Source organism: Coregonus lavaretus, assembly GCF_964263955.1.
Source record: "Coregonus lavaretus genome assembly, chromosome: 15".
In the NCBI taxonomy this organism is placed as follows: Eukaryota; Metazoa; Chordata; class Actinopteri; order Salmoniformes; family Salmonidae; genus Coregonus; species Coregonus lavaretus.
In genome coordinates this window covers 45,211,330-45,238,058 of record NC_140002.1, presented here as the reverse complement: position 1 = coordinate 45,238,058, position 26,729 = coordinate 45,211,330, and the positions used below count along the sequence as shown (strand labels likewise).

General features: G+C 44.8%; 1 protein-coding gene across 1 annotated transcript in view; it reads right to left on the bottom strand.

Moving 5' to 3' along the window:
- Window positions 1-7,395: 7,395 nt before the first annotated feature.
- The window catches only part of LOC311142160 (calcium-binding protein 8-like), a gene marked incomplete at both ends in the record, with an annotated part of 89,813 nt that continues 70,479 nt past the window's right edge, over window positions 7,396-26,729 (bottom strand). Inside the window, one exon of the mRNA XM_084177751.1 lies at window positions 7,396-7,523. Within this exon, the coding sequence (XP_084033877.1) occupies window positions 7,396-7,523 (128 nt within the window). The remainder of the gene's footprint in view (window positions 7,524-26,729) is intronic.

The following is a 26,729-nucleotide window of genomic DNA, read 5'->3' as shown; positions in this document are numbered from 1 at the left end:
AACGTAGTGCATTTCAGGGAAGTCATCCTCCTCCCTTATGTGGTACCCTTCCAGCATGACAATGCCACCAGCCATACTGCTCGTTCTGTGCATGATTTCCTGCAAGACAAAAATGTCAGTGTTCTGCCATGGCCAGCGAAGAGCCCGGACCTCAATCCCATTGAGCACGTCTGGGACCTGTTGGATCGGAGGGTGAGGGCTAGTGCCATTCCCCCCATAAATGTCTGGGAACTTGGTGGAAGAGTGGGGTAACATCTCACAGCAAGAACTGGCAAATCTGATGCAGTCCATGAGGAGGAGATGCACTGCAGTACTTAATGCAGCTGGTGGCCACACCAGATACTGACTTTTACGTTAGATTTTGACCCCCCCCTTTGTTCAGGGACACATTACTCCATTTCTGTTAGTCACATGTCTGTGGAACTTGTTCAGTTTATGTCTCAGTTGTTTAATCTTGTTATGTTCATACAAATATTTACACATGTTAAGTTTGCTGAAAATCAAAGCAGTTGACAGTGACAGGACATACTTTTTTTGCTGAGTTGATATGCACGGTCAGTTCCAGGATCAGGGTCAATACCATAGTTACAATGTGCAGTGGTAGGGGCAGAAGTTGCACTCGGAAAGTATTCAGACCCCTTTACTTTTTCCACATTTTGTTACGTTACAGCCTTATTCTAAAACTGATTAACACATTTTTTTTCACTCATCAATCTACAAACAATACCCCATAATGACAAAGCAAAAACTGGTTTTTAGACATTTTTGTAAGTTTATTAAACATAAAACTGAAATATCACATTTACATAAGTATTCAGACCCTTTACTCAGTACTTTGTTGAAGCACCTTTGGCAGCGATTAGAGCCTAGAGTCTTCTTGGGTATGACGCTACAAGCTTGGCACACCTGTATTTGGGGAGTTTCTCCCATTCTTCTCTGCAGATCCTCTCAAGCTCTGTCAGGTTGGATGGGGAGTGTCGCTGCACAACTATTTTCAGGCCTCTCCAGAGATGTGCGATCGGGTTCAAGTCCGGACTCTGGCTGGGCCACTCAAGGACATTCGGAGACTTGTCCAGAAGCCACTCCTGCGTTGTCTTGGCTGTGGGCTTAGGGTCGTTGTCCTGTTGGAAGGTGACCCTTCGTCCCAGTCTGAGGTCCTGAGCGCTCTGGAGCAGGTTTTCATCAAGGATCTCTCTGTACTTTGCTCTGTTCATCTTTCCCTCGATCCTGACTACTCTCCCAGTCCCTGCCACTGAAAAACCTCCCCACAGCATGATGCTGCCACCTCCATGCTTCACCGTAGGGATGGTGCCAGGTTTCCTCCAGACATGACGCTTGGCATTCAGGCAAGGAGTTCAATCTTGGTTTCATCAGACCAGACAATCTTGTTTCTCATTATCTGAGTGTCCTTTAGGTGCCTTTTGGCAAACTCCAAGCGGGCTGTCATTTACTGAGGAGTGGCTTCCGTCTGGCCACTCTACCATAAAGGCCTGATTGGTGGACTCCTGCAGAGATGGTTGTCCTTCTGGAAGGTTTTCCCATCTCCACAGAGGAACTCTGGAGCTCTGTCAGAGTGACCATCAGGTTCTTGGTCACCTCCCTGACCAAGGCCCTTCTCCCCTGATTGCTCAGTTTGGCCAGACCGCCAGCTCTAAGAAGAGTCTTGGTGTTTCCAAACTTATTCCATTTAAGAATGATGGAGGCCACTGTTCTTGGGGACCTTCAATGCTGCAGAAATGTTTTGGTACCCTTTCCAAGATCTGGGATACCCTGATCTGTGCCTCAACAAAATCCTGTCTCGGAGCTCTACGGACAATTCCTTCGCCCTCCCTTTTGGCAAATCTGACCATAACTCTATCCTCCTGATTCCTGCTTATAAGCAAAAACTAAAGCAGGAAGCACCAGTGACTTTGTTAATAAGGAAGTGGTCAGATGACGCAGATGCTAAGCTACAGGAGTGTTTTGCTAGCACAGACTGGAATATGTTCCGGGATTCTTCTGATAGCATTGCGGAGAACACCACATCAGTCACTGGCTTCATCAATAAGTTAATCGATGACGTCATCCCCACAGTGACTGTACATACATACCCCAACCAGAAACCATGGATTACAGGCAACATACGCACTGAGCTAAAGAGTAAAGCTTCCGCTTTCAAGGAGTTGGACTCTAACCCGGACGCTTATAAGAAATCCCGCTATGCCCTCCGACAAACCATCAAACAGGCAGAGTCAATACATGACTAAGATTGAATCGTACTACACCGGCTCTGACGCTTGTAGGATGTGGCAGCCTACCAGACGAGCTAAATCACTTCTATGCTCACTTCGAGGCAAGCAACACTGAAGCATGCGAGAGCATCAGCTGTTCCGGAAGACTATGTGATCACGCTCTCCGTAGCCGTTGTGAGTAAGACTTTTAAGCAGGTCAACATTCACAAGGCCGCAGGGCCAGACGAATTACCAGGACGTGTACTCCAAGCATGCGCTGCCTAACTGGCAAGTGTCTTCACTGACATTTTCAACATGTCCCTGACTGAGTCTGTAATACCAAAATGTTTCAAGCAGACCACCATAGTCCCTGCCTAAATGACCACCGACCCGTAGCACTCATGTCTGTAGCCATGAAGTGATTTGAAAGGCTGGTCATGGCTCACATCAACACCATTATCCCAGAAACCCTAGACCCACTCCAATTTGCATACCGCCCCAACAGATCCACATATGATGCAATACCTATTGCACCACACACTGCCCTTTCCCACCTGGACAAGAGGAACACCTACGTGAGAATGCTTTTCATTGACTACAGCTCAGCGTTCAACACCATAGTGCCTTCGAAGCTGATCACTAAGCTAATGACCCTGGGACTAAACACCTCCCTCTGCAACTGGATCCTGGACTTCCTGACGGGCCGCCCCCAGGTGGTAAGGGTAGGTAACAACACATCTGCCACGCTGATCCTCAACACGGGGCCCCTCAGGGTGCGTGCTAAGTCCCCTCCTGTACTCCCTGTTCACCCATGACTGCATGGCCAGGCACGCCTCCAGCACGATCATTACATTTTCCGATGACACAACAGTGGTAGGCCTGATCACCGACAACGATGAGACAGCCTATAGGGAGGAGGTCAGAGACCTGGCCATGTGGTGCCAGGATAACAACCTCTACCTCAACGTGATCAAGACAAAGGAGATGATTGTGGACTACAGGAAAAAAAAGAGGACTGAGCACTTCCCCATTTTCATCGCCGGGGCTGTAGTGGAACAGGTTGAGAGCTTCAAGTTCCTTGGTGTCCACATCACCGACAAACTATCATGGTCCAGGGCAGTGTGAGCAGGACCAGCGGTGTCATTTGACTTAATAAATGAGGATCGGATGTCGTCAACCTTCTTTTCAAAATGGTTGACAAAGTCATCCACAGAGAGGGAGGAGGGAGGGGGAGGAGGAGGAGTCTAGTTTTCCTCCATTTCCGCTCGGCTTCCCGGAGCCCTCTTCTGTGAGCTCGCAATGAGTCGTCAAGCCACGGAGCAGGAGGGGAGGACCGAGCCGGCCGGGAGGATAGGGGACATAGAGAGTCAAAAGATGCAGAAAGGGAGGAGAGGAGGGTTGAGGAAGCAGAATCAGGAGATCGGAGGGAGAAGGATTTAGCAGAGGGAAGAGATGATAGGATGGAAGAGGGAGTAGCGGGAGAGAGAGAGCGAAGGTTGGGACGGCACATTACCATCTGAGTAGGGGCAGAGTGAGTAGTGTTGGAGGAGAGCGAGAGAGAAAAGGATACAAAGTAGTGGTCGGAGACTTGGAGGGGAGTTGCAGTGAGATTAGTAGAAGAACAGCATCTAGTAAAGATGAGGTCAAGCGTATTGCCTGCCTTGTGAGTAGGGGGGGACGGTGAGAGGGTGAGGTCAAAAGAGGAAAGGAGTGGAAAGAAGGAGGCAGAGAGAAATGAGTCAAAGGCAGACGTAGGGAGGTTAAAGTCACCCAGAACTGTGAGGGGTGAGCCATCCTCAGGAAAGGAACTTGTCAAGCTCATTGATGAACTCTCCAAGGGAACCTGGAGGGCGATAAATGACAAGGATGTTAAGCTTGAATGGGCTAGTGACTGTGACAGCATGGAATTCAAATGAGGAGATAGACAGATGGGTCAGACGAGGAAAGAGCAGTAGGAGTAGCAGTGTTTTCTGTGGTAATCCATGTTTCCATCAGCGCCAAGCAGTCGAGGGACTGGAGGGTAGCATAGGCTGAGATGAACTCTGCCTTGTTGGCCGCAGAACGGCAGTTCCAGAGGCTGCTGGAGACCTGGAACTCCACGTGGGTCGTGCGCGCAGGGACCACCAGGTTAGAGTGGCAGCAGCCACTCGGTGTGAAGCGTTTGTATAGCATGTGCAGAGAGGAGAGAACAGGGATAGACAGACACATAGTTGACAGGCTACAGAAAAAGGCTACAATAATGCAAAGGAGATTGGAATGAAATGAACTAAAGATCTGGGAAAGCGAGAGAGCGGGGCCTCCCTCACTTACGTTTCACTGAAACACTCAAATATAACTCTCCCAACTTCCACTTTACAAATTATAATTGTTGTAAACTACAGCGGTTCAATGTTTTCTAGGAATAGACTCTAACTTAGTTTATTCAGCTAGCTAACTTGCTGGTACAGTAGCTGTGTGAGAGCAAATTAAGTCTGTGAGTGAGTGCAATTTTTTAAAATAAAAGGGTAAATGCAAATAGTCAGTGTAGCAGTTTTATTAGCTATTTAGCAGTCTTATCGCTTGGGGTTAGAAGCTGTTCAGGAGCCTGTTGGTGTCAGTCTTCCTCAGTTACCGCTTGCCATGCAGAAGCAGAGAGAACAGTCTATGGCTTGGGTGGCTGTGGTCTTGAACAATTTTCCGGGCATATCTTTCACACCACCTGATATAGAGGTCTTGGATGGCAGGGATTAGTTTCAATGTCATGGGAGTCCAGTACCTTTAGCTCCTCCCTCTCCTCAGGGCTTGCTGCTGATTGAGTTTGTCTCTGCAGAATGGTCACCTGGACGTCTGAGCCCCTAGTGTAGTCTCTGGGCTCCATGACTCACCTGTGCTGCTGGAGCGTACACACATAGACAAGGTAAAGATGATATAAAACAGGTACAGTAGTTAACAAATGAGACCAAACCTGTTTTATGCAGTATGGCTGCGTCTACACAGGCAGGCCAATTCTGATCTTTTTTTCCCACTAATTGGTCTTTGGCCAATCAGATCTTTTCGCATCAGATCTTTAGACTATGTCCTATAGAGCTCACTGCTGCCACACAGTGGCCAAGTTGTTCATTAGAAAAACAGAACTGATTTTTGTTTCTATAAACAAAGGATTTGATTGCATAAACACAGGTTGATTAGGTTTTTACAGACTACATATCTTTATTTACATGTTACCATCAATAATATTGCTATTTTTCTTTCTTCCTCTCTTCATCCAAGCAGCATGCCAAGGTTATATATGTATTTGTGTTTAGATTTCTGTACAGTCTATAAACATGTTTTTAGACATTTATATAATCTCAAAACCACAGCTCTCCAAACCACCAGTGCTGGTTATAAACTTGCCCTCAGTCCCAGTAGGGACATGGATGACATGAAACTATAGAATCTAGATAGAGAAACTCGGTGATAGAAATCTCCTCAAACAATAGACCACTTTCCTTACATCCACTTTACCAGGTTGGAAAAGATATGACAGAAACATTTACAATAGTAAAACTATGACTAATCTACACATTACGATTAGATGCGGGTGTCAGCGACCATAATGGATTCATAATAAACTAATGGACCAATGGCCCTTTGCAATCACTTATAAATATATTAAGATATTTGAGAGAGCGAGGTGATTTCTGTGTGTGATGTACTACACTGCATGGCCAAGAACATAAATATTTTATAGTAGCCTGCACATGAGATATTGAAAGTGAAAATATTTGATGAACAACCTCTGTAAACTACTCTGACTCTTGAATACGTTACAGTGTGTACAGTATGTGGATTTCAGAGGCTGTATGTATCAAGTGTCTCAGTGTATGAGTACTGATCTAGGATTAGCGCCATCCTGTCCATGTAATCTTCTTTTTCATTGTGATCTAAAAGAAAAAACTGATCCGAGATCAGCACTCCTAATCTGAGATGCTTCATGAATATGGGCCCTGGATAGGTACAGTAGGTGTAAAGAAAAAGCTCCACAAAGCCTTCAGGTTGGATAGGTGTTGGAGTTTCCACCATATGCTTTCATCCATCTAGTCCTATCAGATTTGTGAAGGGGAGTGAACGAGGGCAAAAGGGAAAAACACAAAAATGAAAAGCAATCTTAATTGGCCTGGTCAACGACATTTTAGACCACAACTGTATTATCCGTGGTTCAAGTTCCAAGCATTTGGGTGAAGTTCTTTCCTTAGTCACCAGACAGCAACCTTGTCCAAGCATAGACAGTCTAGCACACACATACACAGCACACCACCTTATGGACACGTAGAGTGATACGACATATGGTAAATATTGTACATACATACAGTGCCTTTAAATTTCCACTGAGTCACATGCAGTGCAGACAGACAGACAGACAGTCGACTATACTGTAAGAACATTGTGAGGGAGTGAATGTCAGGTGTAGAAGGTTGACTATGTGACTCAAGACTATGTTAGTCAGCTGAGCTAAAGCCTAGGTGTTCGCTCTGGGAGCTAACACAAGTCTGTCCTTAAGTTGCAAACCACCTCTGTTACAGTGTAAACATACATTGGTAGAACGTCCACAGGTGAGTGACTGAGTAAATATACACTCTAAATATAAGATAGACAAGAATAAAATAAATAAACAGATTAACATGTTTAGATACAGTTTAAAACATTAAACAGTAGTTCAGTATCCTCAGTCAAGGGATATTGCCTTCCTGAAGTAATATCAACTGCAGAACCAAAAATTCAGGAATGGCTCAAAGCACCTGCTGCATATTGAATAGATTGGTGTTGATTAGAAAAGCAATCTTAAAGGGTTGGCCTTCTCTGATACAGAAATGAAAGGAATAATCCCCACAAAATATAAAAAGATTGCTTTGCATCCCTTCCAGTCTATCTATGTTAATCAAGTCCTCCTAGTGACTTTGCTTTGTCTTTGTTTGGATTTATTTTATTTTTACTGAAAAAAATGGCTTTTCGTTTTCCTTCGTTGTCCTTCAGTCCTTGCACCCTCATGTCTGTTTACGGTTTACGATATAAATCAAAACAAACTTTATTTAAAAGAACAGATAGTTGTCCTTCACAGAGGTGTTTGGGTTTTGACTGGCCTACCTTCCTGTAAATACTGCAAAGAGAGGAAGTGAGGTTATATAACTGTTCCACCCACTCCCCAGGTTCACAGTGTGATTGGCTACTCCATGCCGTTCCGCAGCATCTGATTGGCCGCGATGAGCATGACGCTGATAATGAAAGCCATGGCGAAGGCACAGATCAGACTCTTCCTCACGCATGTCTGTCTGTTCTTCTTCTTAGGATGGACTGAACGAGAGAAGAAAAGAGGGGAGGAGAGGACAGAAGAGGAGAGGAAAAGAGAATAAATAAGTATAAGAGAAGTCACTTACTACATCGGAGGATAATTTTCCTCCCCTCCCTTTCCCCATCATGTTAACATCACAATCTCGTCAAATAAAGTTTCTAGCATTTTTGGGGCCCTAAGCAAGATTTGGTTGCCCACCTCATGGACAAAACATGTTAGTGGCCCATCTCTTGGCGGTGGAGAGAAAAGTGTGCAGCTTTAATTCAAGTTAATGTCCTGCAATTCTACATATGTTTCCATGGGGCGTAGATAAAATGTTGCAGTTTAAAGCAATTGTTCTGCTATTTTACCATGGGATGGAGAGAAGATTGCAGTTTTCAAGCTACATTCCTGCAGTTCTACACATTTTGCCATGACTTATGCCATGTTCATATGATATCTGAGTGAGAGTGACTAACAAAATCAATGGGGGCCCCCTGGAGGTCAGGGCCCCTGGGCACGTGCCTTGCCCAGTAATTCGGCCATGACTGCTACAAGGTTTAGATAGCTGGCTAAACTAATTTACCTAGCAATCTATAAAATATTAGCTGACATTGGCTAATTGAGTGACTGTCAGTGACTGACATAACAATAGGGAAACTGCTGATGCACTACCATATTTCGAAAATGTACAACCAGAGGCAGTGTTTCTCGTGGCCGGTGATTTAAATGTAGGGAAACGGAAATCCATTTTACCTCAATTTTACCAGCATGACACCTGTGCAACTACAGGCAACAAAACTCTAGATCACCTTTACTCCACGCACAGAGACGTATACAAGGCCCTCCTGTCACGCCCTGGCTCTGGGGACTCTTAAATGTTGAGCCAGGGTGTGTAGTTTCTATGTTAAGTTTTCTATGTTGAGTTTCTAGATCGTGTTGATCTATGTTGGCCAGGGTGGTTCCCAATCAGAGGCAGCTGTTTCTCGTTGTCTCTGATTGGGGACCATACTTAGGCAGCCTGTTTGGCACTAGTCGGGGTGGGATCTTGTTCCGTTAAGGTTTGTTTTGTGTAACCTAGGACTTCACGTTTCGTTTGTTTGTTGTTTTGTCGTGAGTTAAGTACTTAATAAAATGTACGCTTATCACGCTGCGCCTTGGTCCGTATCTTCCATAAACGATCGTGACAGAAGATCCCACCAAAAGAGGACCAAGCAGCGTGTCCAGGTACAGACAGCCTGGACCTGGGAGGAGATCCTGGACGGGAAGGGATCCTGGACTTGGGAGGAGATTCAGGCCGGAATGGATCGCCGTCCTTGGGAGGAGACTGTGGAGGCGCGCTACAGAGAGGAGCAGCGGCAACGCAGAGGGTACCGGCCGAGGAGGAAGCCCGAGAGACAGCCCCAATACTTTTTTTGGGGGGGGCTAAAAGGGTGGTTGGCGGAGCCTAGGGTTAGAGCAGAGCCAACTCCCCGTACTCAGGCTAGGAAGCGTGTGACTGGGCAGGCTCCGTGTTATGCGGAGCCACGTACTGTGCCGCGAGTGTTCCGGCACAGTCCTGTACGTCCTGTGCTAGCACCACGCACGTGTCGTGCAAAGATGGGCATTCAGCCAGGACGGGGTGTGCTGGCTCAACGCTCGTGGTCTCCAGTACGCCTCCTCGGTCCCGTATATCCTGCGCCAGTGCCACGTGCTGTAGCGCCAGTACGAGCGCACAGCCCCGTACGTCCTGTGCTGATGCCTCACACGTATTGTGTGAAAGTAGGCATTCAGCCAGGACGGGTTGTGTCAGCTCTCCGCTCCAGACCTCCAGTCCGCCTCCACAGTCCGGCCCGGCCCGTTCCGGCTCCCCGCACCAAGCCAGTGGTGCGTGTTCCCAGTCCAGCCCGGCCTGTTCCTGCTCCCCGCACCAAGCCAGTGGTGCGTGTTCCCAGTCCGGTCCGGCCTGTTCCTGTCCCTCGCGCCAAGCCAGTGGTGCGCGTCGCCAGCCCGGTCCGGCCTGTTCCTGTCCCTCGCGCCAAGCCAGTGGTGCACGTCGCCAGCCCGGTCCGGCCTGTTCCTGCCCCTCGCACCAAGCCAGTGGTGCGCGTCGCCAGCCCGGTCCGGCCTGTTCCTGCCCCTCGCACCAAGCCAGTGGTGCGCATCGCCAGCCCGGTCCGGCCTGTTCCTGCCCCTCGCACCAAGACAGTGGTGCGTGTCGCCAGCCCGGTCCGGCCTGTTCCTGCCCCTCGCACCAAGCCAGTGGTGCGCGTCGCCAGCCCGGTCCGGCCTGTTCCTGCTCCCCGCACCAAGCCAGTGGTGCGCGTCCTCAGCCCGGTCCGGCCCGTTCCTGCTCCCCGCATCAAGCCAGTGGTGCCTGTGTCCAGTCCGGCATGGCCCGTTCTGCTCCACTCCGGAGCCAGAGCAATCCGCTCCACCGGGGTCCGGTCCAACTCCAGTCAGCGGATCCACTCCGGAGCCAGAGCAATCTGCTCCACCGGTGTCCAGTCCAGCTCCGGCCAGCGGCTCCAGTCCGGAGCCTGTACGGTTTGATCCACCGTCGTCGGGTCCAGCTCCAGTCAGCAGTGCCAGACCAGATCAGGGGTGCAACGGGGAGGTGGAGAGAAAGTGGTGGTAACGCCCGGAGCCGGATCCGCCTCCGAGGCGGAATGCCCACCCGGCCCCTACCCTGTTGTGTTTGTGTGGCGCGGTCGCAGTCCGCGCCTTTGGGAGGGGGGTACTGTCACGCCCTGGCTTTGGGGACTCTTAAATGTTGAGCCAGGGTGTGTAGTTTCTATGTTAAGTTTTCTATGTTGAGTTTCTAGATCGTGTTGATCTATGTTGGCCAGGGTGGTTCCCAATCAGAGGCAGCTGTTTCTCGTTGTCTCTGATTGGGGACCATACTTAGGCAGCCTGTTTGGCACTAGTCGGGGTGGGATCTTGTTCCATTAAGGTTTGTTTTGTGTAACCTAGGACTTCACGTTTCGTTTGTTTGTTGTTTTGTCGTGAGTTAAGTACTTAATAAAATGTATGCTTATCACGCTGCGCCTTGGTCCGTATCTTCCATAAACGATTGTGACACCTCCCTCGCCCTCCCTTCGGCAAATCAGACCATAATTTTATCCTCCTGCTTCCTGCTTACAAGCAAAAACTCAAACAGGAAGTACCAGTGAGACGCTCAATACAGAAGTGGTCCGATGAAGCAGATGCTAAGCTACAGGACTGTTTCGCTAGCACAGACTGGAATATGTTCTGGAATTCATCCGATAACATTGAGGAGTTTACCAAACTACAGTGGGGCAAAAAAGTATTTAGTCAGCCACCAATTGTGCAAGTTCTCCCACTTAAAAAGATGAGAGAGGCCTGTAATTTTCATCATAGGTACACGTCAACTATGACAGACAAAATGAGGAAAAAAAATCCAGAAAATCACATTGTAGGATTTTTAATGAATTTAGATGCAAATTATGGTGGAAAATAAGTATTTGGTCAATAACAAAAGTTTCTCAATACTTTGTTATATACCCTTTGTTGGCAATGACACAGGTCAAACGTTTTCTGTAAGTCTTCACAACGTTTTCACACACTGTTGCTGGTATTTTGGCCCATTCCTCCATGCTCTAGAGCAGTGATGTTTTGGGGCTGTCGCTGGGCAACACGGACTTTCAACTCCCTCCAAATATTTTCTATGGGGTTGAGATCTGGAGACTGGCTAGGCCACTCCAGGACCTTGAAATGCTTCTTACGAAGCCACTCCTTCGTTGCCCGGGCGGTGTGTTTGGGATCATTGTCATGCTGAAAGACCCAGCCACGTTTCATCTTCAATGCCCTTGCTGATGGAAGGAGGTTTTCACTCAAAATCTCACGATACATGGCCCCATTCATTCTTTCCTTTACACGGATCAGTCGTCCTGGTCCCTTTGCAGAAAAACAGCCCCAAAGCATGATGTTTCCACCCCCATGCTTCACAGTAGGTATGGTGTTCTTTGGATGCAACTCAGCATTCTTTGTCCTCCAAACACGACGAGTTGAGTTTGTACCAAAAAGTTCTATTTTGGTTTCATCTGACCATATGACATTCTCCCAATCCTCTTCTGGATTATCCAAATGCACTCTAGCAAACGTCAGACGGGCCTGGACATGTACTGGCTTAAGCAGGGGGACACGTCTAGCACTGCAGGATTTGAGTCCCTGGCGGCGTAGTGTGTTACTGATGGTAGGCTTTGTTACTTTGGTCCCAGCTCTCTGCAGGTCATTCACTAGGTCCCCCCGTGTGGTTCTGGGATTTTTGCTAATAATTTTTTGCTAATAATTTTGCGTGTGGTTCTGGGATTTTTTCCTAATAATTGCTCCCAGAGTTGATTTCTTCAAACCAAGCTGCTTACCTATTGCAGATTCAGTCTTCCCAGCCTGGTGCAGGTCTACAATTTTGTTTCTGGTGTCCTTTGACAGCTCTTTGGTCTTGGCCATAGTGGAGTTTGGAGTGTGACTGTTTGAGGTTGTGGACAGGTGTCTTTTATACTGATAACAAGTTCAAACAGGTGCCATTAATACAGGTAACGAGTGGAGGACAGAGGAGCCTCTTAAAGAAGAAGTTACAGATCTGTGAGAGCCAGAAATCTTGCTTGTTTGTAGGTGATCAAATACTTATTTTCCACCATAATTTGAAAATAAATTCATTAAAAATCCTACAATGTGATTTTCTGGATTTTTTTTTCTCATTTTGTCTGTCATAGTTGACGTGTACCTATGATGAAAATTACAGGCCTCTCTCATCTTTTTAAGTGGGAGAACTTGCACAATTGGTGGCTGACTAAATACTTTTCCCCCCCACTGTATCACGGATTACAAAGGGAAACCCCAGATGAGCTAAATGCCTTCTATGCACGCTTCGAGGCAAGCAACACTGAACGATGCATGAGAGCACCAGCTGTTCCGGACGGCTGTGTGATCTCGCTCTCTGTAGCCAATGTAAGTAAGACCTTTAAACAGGTTAACAGACGGAATACCAGGACGCATACTCAGAGCATGCATTGACCAGCTGGCAAGTGTCTTCACTGACATTTTCAACCTATCCCTGACCTGGTCTGAAGTACCAACCATGGTTTCAAGCAGACCACCATAGTCCCCGTACCCAAGAACGCCAAGGTAACCTGCCTAAATGACTATCACCCCGTAGCCCTCACATCTATAGCCATGAAATTATTTGAAAGGCTGGTAATGGTTCACATCAACACCATCATCCCAGACACCATGGACCCACTCCAATTCACATACTGACCCAACAGATCCACAGATTACACAATCTCTATTGCATTCCACACTTCCCTCACCCACCTGGACAAAGGGAATACCTATGTAAGAATGCTGTTCATTGACTACAGCTCATTATTCAACGCCACAGTCCCCTCCAAGCTCATCACCAAGCTCAGGACCCTGGGACTGAACACCTCCCGCTGCAATTGGATCTTGGACTTCCTGACAGGCCGTCCCCAGGTGGTGAGGGTGCAGATGTCGGATCTTATAATGACCCATTTCATCACAGGAGGAAAACAATCCTGCAGCAAGAGGATTTGAATAAATATAGAATATTAGAATCACCGCCCGGGGACAGCTGGAAGCGTGTTTGTAGGCTATACAATAACTTAGACTGCAGGTCCAATGGGCATAAGTTCAAGTAGCCTATGTAGGCTACGTGCAGGCTACAGCACTTCTTGTGTGAATTCTTATGTGGATTACAATAAATGTACTTATTTGTAGGGGGTAGATGTATTTTTAATGAGGGAAAATCTGTTTTTTTAGATTAATTGTTTTATTGTATGTGACCCGTTTACAGAAACTAGGTGTATGTCGCACGTCACTACTTCACAGAAGAGGCATTTTAATGTTTTTTGTATTTTTTAAATCAAAATACCTTTTGGGGCAGAAATGCCTTCTGGAACATGTGAACTTTAATGTGCCTTAATAACAAACTTGTATGCCATCTGTAAATACACTTGGTAGTGCACATGTAGCCAATAACCTGTTTTAGAGAAATGTAATCATTGAATATTGTAAGAGCTATCATCACCTGTTATAAAATGACAACAATGCCTTTTCCACTGTTGAAGCACTGTTTCCTGAAGCATTCTGCCCTGTTCTGAAACAACTCTATGGGTTTACCGTCATGCTGTGGATGTTTGGTCAGGAGATGTCGTTTATTAATTTGTTCATTTTGAGAGACTCATTACTAAGCACTTCCCCGCACAAAACACATTGTGGACGCTCCTCGTTATTTGTATGAAACCAAGAGAGAGAAACTCATCGCTGTATTTGCGTTTCATGACGATTGAGCTCAGTCAGAACTTGTGGCTAGCTTGAGTCCATTTGATGACAGTGGTGAGCAGTGGCGATTTTAGCATGTAAATCATGGTGGGGCAAACACATTTGTGTTGTTGTTGGGGGGGATGCATGCCAGCAAAGCCACTACACAACACTAAACAATACATTAATTGCACTATAACAGTGACAAACGGTGCCCACAAACTGTTAGGGCCTACATAAAGCTGTCCCAACAGCAGAGTCCCAACAGCAGTCCCAACACCTTACCACTGCTACACCTGGCTATCAGCGGAGCCTTGTCTGGCAGCGAAACAGTTCATTCAGCCTAATTTACTGCCTTTAAGAAAAACATAGCTGATATGGCTGACTTGCTTAAACAAATGTGGTTTCGACTGAAAATTGAGATGTACAAACTAGGCATAAGGGGAAGACAAGCGGATAAGAGGCAATACGTAATTTCTATTAAGACATGAGCGAGCTAGGACGGAAGTAGGCAATATAACTATTTATTCAGCACTTTGTCATCAATGTCTGTCATTCTCTGGATTTATGGTGCTTTCAAGACAACTGGGAACTCAGCAAAAACAAGGTCGAATCATGATGACGACAGTGATCTTCAGGTCGTAGCTCTAGAAAGAGGCCCGAGTTCCCGACTTACAATTTCGAGTTGGATATTTTCCAAGTCGGAGCTCATTTTTTCCCCGAGTTCCTACTTGTTTTAAACTCACTGAAGTCAGATTTCCCAGTTCTGAGTTAAGTTGTTTTGAGCGCGGCATAAATCTTGCTGGATTGACAGCATGGATGAATGAATGTTTATCATTTTAAGCTTGGAAAAGAGACCCTTAAACCCAGATTTGGGACCACACAGTCACTCCACTGAATAGCAGGCTAGTGACAGCTTTGCAATGCTTGCAGTTAGCCACTGATACCTTCCAAACAACTCATTGTTGAATTTGCGATTTCCAACTTGTTGTGTAATGTTTATGTCCAATAGCCGATGAGCACCGATACGTTTTATCTATAATTTCTCTTCATTATTTATCTTCATATGACAAGGATTAAAAAGGATTTGCCAGTAGATTGTCGACTTAATTCATGATGACTGCTAGCTAAGATTTTGAAAGTATGATGTTGACATGATCAGTCCAATCAAAGCTACTGTAGATATAATGTGATTTGACATCATTTTATCTGTGGCCAATGACCTTGATCCTTATTGGATGGGCACTTCTAATGTAACTCTATGGCAGCACCCAAGGGGCTTGAATTTCCAAGCTCTACCCTTAGATTTGGCCGTGACGTAGTGTCCCCATGAGTGACAGAACACTGAGCCAATCACGGCGCAACTCGAGAACATCAGAACCGTATTTTCTGCTGGCTGCCCAACCACCACCACAGAAAGCACTTAGCTAGGCTGAAACGCCTGCATTTTTGCCTTACTCAAGAAAGCAAAAAAGAGACCATGTTTGTATGCGGCTTTATTAACTCAATGATTTTTTATTAAAAAATTTTACATTGTTTGCAAACTGATATGTGACACGTATTAATGCCAAAATGGGCGGCAGGTAGCTTAGTGGTTAAGAGCGTTGTGACAGTAACCGAAAGGTTGCTGGTTCTAATCCCCGAGCCGACTAGGTGAAAAAATCTGTCGATGTGCCCTTGAGCAAGGCACTTAACCCTAATTGCTCCTGTAAGTCGCTCTGGATAAGAGCGTCTGCTAAATGACAAAAAAAAAAAAAAACAGGCAACCCCTGCCATGAATGACTGGTCGCCACTGGTGGTGAGTGATGGCTTGTGGGAATGACAATCAGTGGCTGACAGCGCATCATCTGCTGCTGAACGACAGCGCTGCAGCGTGTGGGTCGCGGAGTGATCTTCTGGAAAATGATCAGGTTAACCTCGAAGCACAGTGGCATCTCCCTCTCCCACTCACGCAGCTGCTAAAGTGAGCAGAGACCGCTGTTAAGCAGAGAGCACACTGAACAGTGAGCGCAGTTGCACTTGGCCAAATCAATTCCAGTAATCAATGAAATAATTATACATTTACTCTGACACTTCGCGACCCACCATTAACAGGTCCGCGACCTGTTAAAAAAGAAAGGCTGGTTTACCTTGTCATCAATGACATGTGGCCCATTGTTTACCTTGTTACTTGGCAACGATGACAAGGGTGTTTCAAAGAGCTGTCAGTCAAGGTGAGCTCAAGAATATAAGCTCCCCGTCCACTCAGCCTGTTCTTTCAGGCTTCCTGATAGTTCAATTCTTCAAAATATTATGGGTGATGATTTGGTCATTTAAATGCTAGGGAGGGAGAGGGCAGGGAGGAGAGAGATATGATAGGAAGGGTTGAGGGAGAGAGCAGGAGGAGAGGAAGGGTTGAGGGAGAGAGCAGGAGGAGAGGAAGGGTTGAGGGAGAGAGCAGGAAGATGGTAACCTCTGGTTAAGCTTCCAATTCAAGTTTTTGTTTCTTCTCTCCCTCCCTTATCCTCTTCACTCTTTCCATGTTTCTCACATCCTCGTCTCCTCTACCCTCCTCTATTCCTCTTCCCTTTAAAATCTTCTCTCTCTATCTCTCTCTCTCTCTCTCTCTCTCTCTCTCTCTCTGAACATGACTAACAGTTCTCCTCTCCTCCCTGCATTCCCTGCTGTCCTCCATTCTCTCATCTCTCCCATCTTCTTATTTCCTCTTCTCTCTCTCTCTCTCAAATTCAAATTCAGTTTGATTGTTCTGTAAAAATGTTAGGCATTTTCATTGTGAATTTGGGGAAGAAGGACTCTCTAAGTAATCTATATTTGTTCTTTACTTTCTCTCTCCTGACCTACAGTTATGACATAGTCTGTCCTCTCTGGCCAGCCAGGATGCCATTTTGATGGCGTCCTGTTTCAATTGCCAGGCTATGATCACTAATTCTGTATTTGGTTAATGGTTTTCTTTGTTTGAGTTGCTAATGTCAATCTTGTGTTTTTGGGCCAGTTTTGTTAAGGGGTCACTCTCTGGGCAGAGACTGTTGACCATAAATGCTCTGTGCTTGTATGACCCTTCATGTGATTGGGCTAGGTGCACCCAGAATTTCCATGCCCTTTTTTCAGTGGGGTGGTAGAAGAGGAAGCCTTCCAAGTTCTGCCCTGCATGCATGGTTTGTGGAATTTCTGTGTACATTTAGGATGTTTTTGCCAAATTCTGGGTGTTTTTCTGTGGGTGTTCTGTCCCATGATGTATATTTTGACTGTAATAGTGGGCCCCATATTTCACTGCCATACACAAGGATTGGTTGGATAATGGAGTCAAATATTTTAAGACAGATTTGAATAGGGATGTTAAATTTGCTTATTGTTTTCTTTATTGAGTAGTGTGCTCTCCTTGCTTTCTCTACTAGTGTTTTGATGGTGATGTCGAACTGCCTTGATGCGCTGATATTAAGACCGAGTTAGGTATCAATTTTGACCTCACCTAGATGTGATATGGCTTTCTTTTGTTTTGCTCATGTTCTTTGTCAGTGCCCAGTTTTGGCAGTAGGCATCTAACACAGGCTATGCTGTAACCCATATTCTGTTGGAGACAACAAGACCAGGTCATCTGAATAGAGAAGGAGCTTAATTTCTTTGTTGTCTAGGAGGAACCCAGGAGCTGTAGATTCTTCCAACTTTTTCGCAAACTCATATATATATAGATATTAAAAAATGTTGGGCTCAAATTGCTGCCTTGGGTGACACCACACACCTGTGTGAATAAATCTGTTATTTTTATTTATTTTTATTGTACATTGATTTAATAATGTTGTAGGTTCTTCCTCCAATTGCACTTTGGACGAGTTTGAGGAAGAGTCCTTTATGCCAGATAAAATCGAATGCCTTTTCGAAGTCAATAAAGCAGGCAAATATTTTACCCTTTGTGGATTGATAAACATGTTTTTTGATAAGGGTGTGGAGGGTGTAGATGCGATCAGAGGTTCTTTGTTTTGGTAGAAAGCCAATTTGACATGGACTTAAAACACTTTTTGTTAAGGAAGATGTGTATCCCTCGTATTAATTATTCTACAGAAAACCTTCCCTAGATTACTGGTCACGCAGATCCCACAATAATTATTAGGGTCGAATTTGTCTCCACTTTTGAATATGGGTGTTATTATGCCTTTATTCCATATTTCTGGAAAGAAACTTTCAGCTTTCCAACATTCAGTGCTAGGTTGAAGAGATTGAGTATGGCTTCCTGCAGCTTAGGACTGCATATATTCAGCATCTCAGTGCAGATACTGTCTGGCCCACAGGCTTTTTGTTGGTCTGTAATTGTTGTTTCTAAGTTTTGTAATTTATAAACTCATTTACGCTGAGTCTCAGTTCATTTCTGGTATTCTGGATTTTCATACAGTTTTTCAAAGTAGATTGGTCCCCTACCTCTGCGGAAGCACAGTTCCCGCTCAGCCCAGTCAAAACTGTTCGCCAATGGTGGAACAAGCTCCCTCACGACGCCAGGACAGAGGAGTCACTGACCACCTTCCGGAGACACTTGAAACACTACCTCTTTAAGGAATACCTGGGATAGTATAAAAGTAATCCTTCTTGGAAAATCCACTTGACATCGGAGCCTGCATTGTTCGCCATGCTTTACAAAGCGAACTAATTATTGGACCTTGAATACATCCTTTAGATCATTGAGAATAATTTATTTTTGAACATTATTGTTTTTCTGCACATTCACTCAAATATCACTCATATGGTCAATTTACTCAACCCATATACACTACCAGTCAAAAGTTTGGACACACCTACTCATTCAAGGGTTTTTCTTTATTTTTTAAAACTATTTTCTACATTGTAGAATAATAGTGAAGACATCAAAACTATGAAATAATACATATGGAATTATGTAGTAGCCAAAAAAGTGTTAAACAAATCAAAATATATTTTATATTTGAGATTCTTCAAAGTAGTAGCCACCCTTTGCCTTGATGACAGCTTCGCACACTCTTGGCATTCTCTCAACCAGCTTCATGAGGTAGTCACCTGGAATGCATTTAAATTAACAGGTGTGCCTTCTTAAAAGTTAATTTGTGGAATGTATTTCCGTCTTAATGTGTTTGAGCCAATCAGTTGTGTTGTGACAAGGTGGGGGGTGGGGGGTGGGGTATACAGAATATAGCCCTATTTGGTAAAACACCAAGTCCATATTATGGTAAGAACAGCTCAAATAAGCAAAGGGAAATGACAGTCCATCATTACTTTAAGACAGGAAGGTCAGTCAATACGGAACATTTCAAGAACTTTTAAAGTTTCTTCAAGTCGCAAAAACCATCAAGCGCTATGATGAAACTGGCTCTAATGAGGACCGCCACAGGAATGGAAGACCCAGAGTTACGTCTGCTGCAGAGGATACATTTATTAGAGTTATCAGCCTCAGAAATTGCAGGCCAAATAAATGCTTCACAGAGTTCAAGTAACAGACACATCTCAACACCAACTGTTCAGAGGGGACTGTGTGAATCAGGCCTTCATGATCGAATTGCTGCAAAGAAACCACTACTAAAGGACACCAATAAGAAGAAGAGACCTGCTTGGGCCAAGAAACACGAGCAATGGACATTAGACCGGTGGAAATTTGTGCTTTGGTCTGGAGTCCAAATGGGACATTTTTGGTTCAAACGTGTGGGTGAACAGATGATCTCCGCATGTGTAGTTCCCACCGTAAAGCATGGAGGGGGAGGTGTTATGGTGTGGGGGTGCTTTGCTGGTGACACTGTCTGTGATTTATTTAGAATTCAAGGCACACTTAACCAGCATGGCTACCACAGCATTCTGCAGCGATACGCCATCCCATCTGGTTTGGGCTTAGTGGGACTATCATTTGTTTTTCAAAAGGACAATGACCCAACACACCTCCAGGATGTGTACGGGCTATTTCACCAAGAAGGAGAGTGATGGAGTGCTGCATCAGATGACCTGGCCTCCATAATCCCTCGACCTCAACCCAATTGAGATGGTTTGAGATGAGTCGGACGGCAGAGTGAAGGAAAAGTAGCCAACAAGTGCTCAGCATATGTGGGAAATCCTTCAAGTCTGTTGGAAAAGCATTCCAGGTGAAGCTGGTTGAGAGAATGCCAAGAGTGTGCAAAGCTGTCATCAAGGCAAAGGGTGCCTATTTGAAGAATCTCAAATATAATATATTTTGATTTGTTTAACACTTTTTTAATTACTACATGATTCCATATGTGTTATTTCATAGTTTCCATGTCTTCACTATTATTCTACAATGTAGAAAATAGTAAAAATAAAGAAAAACCCTTGAATGAGTAGGTGTGTCCAAACTTTTGACTGGTACTGTATATCAAATGTAACCCAACGCGTTTTCGCTTTGACTGCTATACAAACTCTGTATGGCTTTCCGATGTTTTGTCACTGGAAGTTTCCTTTACAACGTGGGCAATGCTGAACTATTTGGCAAGGCAACTGTGTGTAGAGCCGTAAGAAGAGTCTGCCTTGCATTTAATATATTTTTTAATGTCTTTGTTGCATTCTCAGGCCATCAAGGAGGACTTTTACAGAATGGCAGGTACAGCAGGCTGCGGTCAGCTGACTGCCAGTGATGCTTTTCTAATCTCAAATGAATAAGCCAAGGCAACATGATAAAAATGATAAATAGCCTAATTCATCCCATAGAATTTCCAATCGTCATTGGTGTTATAGATGGGACACATACAGTGGGGGAAAAAAGTATTTAGTCAGCCACCAATTGTGCAAGTTCTCCCACTTAAAAAGATGAGAGAGGCCTGTAATTTTCATCATAGGTACACGTCAACTATGACAGACAAATTGAGAGAAAAAAAATCCAGAAAATCACATTGTAGGATTTTTTATGAATGTATTTGCAAATTATGGTGGAAAATAAGTATTTGGTCACCTACAAACAAGCAAGATTTCTGGCTCTCACAGACCTGTAACTTCTTCTTTAAGAGGCTCCTCTGTCCTCCACTCGTTACCTGTATTAATGGCACCTGTTTGAACTTGTTATCAGTATAAAAGACACCTGTCCACAATCTCAAACAGTCACACTCCAAACTCCACTATGGGCAAGACCAAAGAGCTGTCAAAGGACACCAGAAACAACATTGTAGACCTGCACCAGGCTGGGAAGACTGAATCTGCAATAGGTAAGCAGCTTGGTTTGAAGAAATCAACAGTGGGCGCAATTATTAGGAAATGGAAGACATACAAGACCACTGATAATCTCCCTCGATCTGGGGCTCCACGCAAGATCACACCCCGTGGGGGCAAAATGATCACAAGAACGGTGAGCAAAAATCCCAGAACCACACGGGGGGACCTAGTGAATGACCTGCAGAGAGCTGGGACCAAAGTAACAAAGCCTACCATCAGTAACACACTACGCCGCCAGGGACTCAAATCCTGCAGTGCCAGACGTGTCCCCCTGCTTAAGCCAGTACATGTCCAGGCCCGTCTGAAGTTTGCTAGAGTGCATTTGGATGATCCAGAAGACGATTGCGAGAATGTCAGATGAAACCAAAATATAACTTTTTGGTAAAAACTCAACTCGTCGTGTTTGGAGGACAAAGAATGCTGAGTTGCATCCAAAGAACACATTTACATTTTAGTCATTTAGCAGACGCTCTTATCCAGAGCGACTTACAGGAGCAATTAGGGTTAAGTGCCTTGCTCAAGGGCACATTTACGTCATTTAGCAGACGCTCTTATCCAGAGCGACTTACAAATTGGTGCATTCACCCTATAGCCAGTGGGATAACCACTTTATTTTTTTTAATTTTGTTTTTATATATTTTTTATTTATTTAATTTTTTAATTATTTTTTGGGGGGGGAGGGGGGGGGGTAGAAGGATTACTTTATCCTATCCCAGGTATTCCTTAAAGAGGTGGGGTTTCAAATGTCTCCGGAAGGTGGTGAGTGACTCCGCTGTCCTGGCGTCGTGAGGGAGCTTGTTCCACCATTGGGGTGCCAGAGCAGCGAACAGTTTTGACTGGGCTGAGCGGGAACTATGCTTCCGCAGAGGAAGGGGAGCCAGCAGGCCAGAGGTGGATGAACGCAATGCCCTCGTTTGGGTGTAGGGACTGATCAGAGCCTGAAGGTACGGAGGTGCCGTTCCCCTCACTGCTCCATAGGCAAGCACCATGGTCTTGTAACGGATGCGAGCTTCAACTGGAAGCCAGTGGAGTGTGCGGAGGAGGGGGGTGACGTGAGAGAACTTGGGAAGGTTGAACACCAGACGGGCTGCGGCATTCTGGATGAGTTGTAGGGGTTTAATGGCACAGGCAGGAAGCCCAGCCAACAGCGAGTTGCAGTAATCCAGACAGGAGATGACAAGTGCCTGGATTAGGACCTGTGCCGCTTCCTGTGTAAGGCAGGGTCGTACTCTCCGAATGTTGTAGAGCATGAACCTGCAGAATCGGGTCACCGCCTTGATGTTAGCGGAGAACGACAGGGTGTTGTCCAGGGTCACGCCAAGGCTCTTCGCACTCTGGGAGGAGGACACAACGGAGTTGTCAACCGTGATGGCGAGATCATGGAACGGGCAGTCCTTCCCCTGGGAGGAAGAGCAGCTCCGTCTTGCCAGGGTTCAGCTTGAGGTGGTGATCCGTCATCCATACTGATATGTCTGCCAGACATGCAGAGATGCGATTCACCACCTGGTTATCAGAAGGGGGAAAGGATAAGATTAGTTGTGTATCGTCAGCGTAGCAATGATAGGAGAGGCCATGTGAGGATATGACAGAGCCAAGTGACTTGGTGTATAGGGAGAAAAGGAGAGGGCCTAGAACTGAGCCCTGGGGGACACCAGTGGTGAGAGCACGTGGTGCGGAGACAGCTTCTCGCCACGCCACTTGGTAGGAGCGACCGGTCAGGTAGGACGCAATCCAGGAGTGAGCCGCGCCGGAGATGCCCAGCTCGGAGAGGGTGGAGAGGAGGATCTGATGGTTCACAGTATCAAAGGCAGCAGACAGGTCTAGAAGGACAAGAGCAGAGGAGAGAGAGTTAGCTTTAGCAGTGCGGAGAGCCTCCGTGACACAGAGAAGAGCAGTCTCAGTTGAATGACCAGTCCTGAAACCTGACTGGTTTGGATCAAGAAGACACCATACCTACTGTGAAGCATAGGGGTGGAAACATCATGCTTTGGGGCTGTTTTTCTGCAAAGGGACCAGGACGACTGATCCGTGTAAAGGAAAGAATGAATGGGGCCATGTATCGTGAGATTTTGAGTGAAAACCTCCTTCCATCAGCAAGGGCATTGAAGATGAAACGTGGCTGGGTCTTTCAGCATGACAATGATCCCAAACACACCGCCCGGGCAACGAAGGAGTGGCTTCGTAAGAAGCATTTCAAGGTCCTGGAGTGGCCTAGCCAGTCTCCAGATCTCAACCCCGTAGAAAATCTTTGGAGGGAGTTGAAAGTCTGTGTTGCCCAGCGACAGCCCCAAAACATCACTGCTCTAGAGGAGATCTGTATGGAGGAATGGGCCAAAATACCAGCAACAGTGTGTGAAAACCTTGTGAAGACTTACAGAAAACGTTTGACCTGTGTCATTGCCAACAAAGGGTATACAACAAAGTCTTGAGAAAGTTTTGTTATTGACCAAATACTTATTTTCCACCATAATTTGCAAATAAATTCATTAAAAATCCTACAATGTGATTTTATGGATTTTTTTCCCTCATTTTGTCTGTCATAGTTGACGTGTACCTATGATGAAAATTACAGGCCTCTCTCATCTTTTTATGTGGGAGAACTTGCACAATTGGTGGCAGACTAAATACTTTTTTCTCCCACTGTATCCCCCATTCAAAGACCCTCTGGACCAAATGAAGGAGACTACGTGAATTGAAAATATTTTCACAGCATTAACGAACAGGCAGCTATTGAATACTGTAGGCTACACTTTCAACAAACCAAATCATTTTCAGGAAGTCATTAAATTCAATGATCTTCCTTACTTCTTTTGTCAGATGATCTGTGACTCCCATGGGGTTACAACTAAACATAGAACACATTGTTGCCTGTGTTGTCATGAAAAGCACTCTATTAATTCAATAAATTATTATTCATCCTACATAGGCTATGGAATGGGCCTACCATTGCAATTGTGACATAGGCTACTACAACTTACATATTAGGCCATAACCTTGACACTTAATATCACCAGCGTTGCAATAAAATTGCTCTCTCTATAAAGCGAAAGCATTATTACTAATCACCCATATATGTAAGCCAGGCCTATTAGATATTGGAATCGTGCCACTTCACTTGAGGATTTACTCAATTTTCTGCCAGGCTCCCTCTCTGGCTTTTGCGGCGGCGGATATATGTATTTTTGGGGGTAAATATGTGAACATATTCGTTTTATATTGTTACAATTGTTTCTTGTGTGTAGACTTGTGAAATATTGGGCTCTGTCTTTTGACTCCATATCTATTGTTTTTTTCTGTCATCGACATGAGGACCTTTTTGAATGTTGTGTGCATGCGCCAGTTGCACTTAAACGAGAAGAAGCTGTTCTGGAAACAAGAAATCCTGGACTCCCTCGACTGGTTAAGACAAGCCGGATATGTTCAGGAAATCCTGAATTTGTTAAACCATCTTTCTGGAATAGCCCTCTGGTCTGTGGGGTTTCTGTGTTTTTGGTTGAACAGTTACCTCAGGTTTTTCCTGGCAGTGTTATATTCCCTGTACACACACTTGTGGCCCACCACCTCTTTTCAGTCTTACAGTATGTTCCAAAATGTAAAATTGTGTTTTTTACATTGGATAAAAGTACAGACCCAGAGCTTCAAAATGGCATATTATACACTGTAGTTGCAGGAAACATGGGGAAGTAGTGCTGCTTCAAAAGTTGATAAAAGTATAATCCCATTTAGGTGAAAAAGGCATTCAAACATTTTGCTGCGATTTTCAGACTTGCTCTACAATAATCCTTGGGAAACATATATTTAGAAAATGAATACTTTCACCAAATTGCCTAAATGGATTCTCAGAACATTATATCACCAAGTTCCCCATTAAGCAAACCATTTACAGTATTAAATAGCCTGTTGTATAATAAAGCTAACCTTTCACATTGAACAGCTACAATGCTGCTCTTTGTTTCTGCCCTTTTAGCATCGTTCACACCCTCTAAAGCCTTAGACATTTTTAACATTTACATTTTAGTCATTTAGCAGACGCTCTTATCCAGAGCGACTTACAGTTAGTGAGTGTATACATTTTTTCATACATTTTTTAGACCCACCCATCTCTTAAAGGATTCACATTGAAACGTGACTGTGGCCATGTGCTAAAGCAGTGAGGTAGTTCCTAAAAAACAAACAAGATTTCAACATTAAAGTACTTTATTAACTTCAAGTGCTAAAGGCAGTAGCCTACAATTAGGAAAAACACTATCTAGACCTAGGCCTATATCATAAGATCCTTTCAGTGATATGATTTGAACAAAGGAATCTAGCCTGAGAGCATATTTCTGTCCTGCCCGTTGGAGCAGGACATGTAATGTCCATGGCCTTCTCATTGCAAAAGTCCTGATTTTCTCCAAAATATATGTTTGCTGGGTTGTGTCCAGTCCTTGGGGATGCTTTCACATCTCTGGGATGTTGCACAGCAGCTGAAACCTGGTTCCATCTGAGTGAAAGCTCCTTGGCACAACAACACCAGGCTCCAGACAATAGGAAAGTAGACAAAAATAGACAAGACATAAAACCTTGCATACCAGCAATAACATTTATTGAAAAAAGTACAAGGCAAAATACCTGAAGTATTGCTTGTTCACCACATCATCTCCTTGTACTGGTGGCGGAGGGCAGGTTTATGCTGAAAGACAAATTCCAGAAAAATAGGTTAAAACATGAATTAATTAATATCATATTCATGGGTTGCATGTTTCGAACGTTCGTTTTGAACTGATCCCCAACTGAGCATTCTACTCATTGCATTACAGTGGCTTGCAAATACAATGACATTCAAAAGGAGGCAAATAATTAGTAAGAAAACGTTTTGTCATCATTTTGATGTCACCAGATTGACTTTAGATGCAGTATAACGTTATCTAGCTAGCTGAGGGGAGTCCACCAGATTTTAGCTAGCTAATGTTAGCATTGCTAGCTATTTTTGACGAACTTTGATAGTTAATGACAACATTGCCATCTGTCTAAAGTAAATTTGACGACATGATAATGCTGGCAAAGTTGTTTCCTACTAAAGATTTGACTACTTTAACAATGTCATCGTATCTCCAGGCACTATAGTGTAATTTAGACAAAACAGTAGTTAGCCTCCGTCCAGAATGACTTACAGTGGGGAAAAAAGGTATTTAGTCAGCCACCAATTGTGCAAGTTCTCCCACTTAAAAAGATGAGAGAGGCCTGTAATTTTCATCATAGGTACACGTCAACTATGACAGACAAAATGAGGAAAAAAAATCCAGAAAATCACATTGTAGGATTTTTAATGAATTTATTTGCAAATTATGGTGGAAAATAAGTATTTGGTCACCTACAAACAAGCAAGATTTCTGGCTCTCACAGACCTGTAACTTCTTCTTTAAGAGGCTCCTCTGTCCTCCACTCGTTACCTGTATTAATGGCACCTGTTTGAACTTGTTATCAGTATAAAAGACACCTGTCCACAACCTCAAACAGTCACACTCCAAACTCCACTATGGCCAAGACCAAAGAGCTGTCAAAGGACACCAGAAACAAAATTGTAGACCTGCACCAGGCTGGGAAGACTGAATCTGCAATAGGTAAGCAGCTTGGTTTAAAGAAATCAACTGTGGGAGCAATTATTAGGAAATGGAAGACATACAAGTCCACTGATAATCTCCCTCGATCTGGGGCTCCACGCAAGATCTCACCCCGTGGGGTCAAAATGATCACAAGAACGGTGAGCAAAAATCCCAGAACCACACGGGGGGACC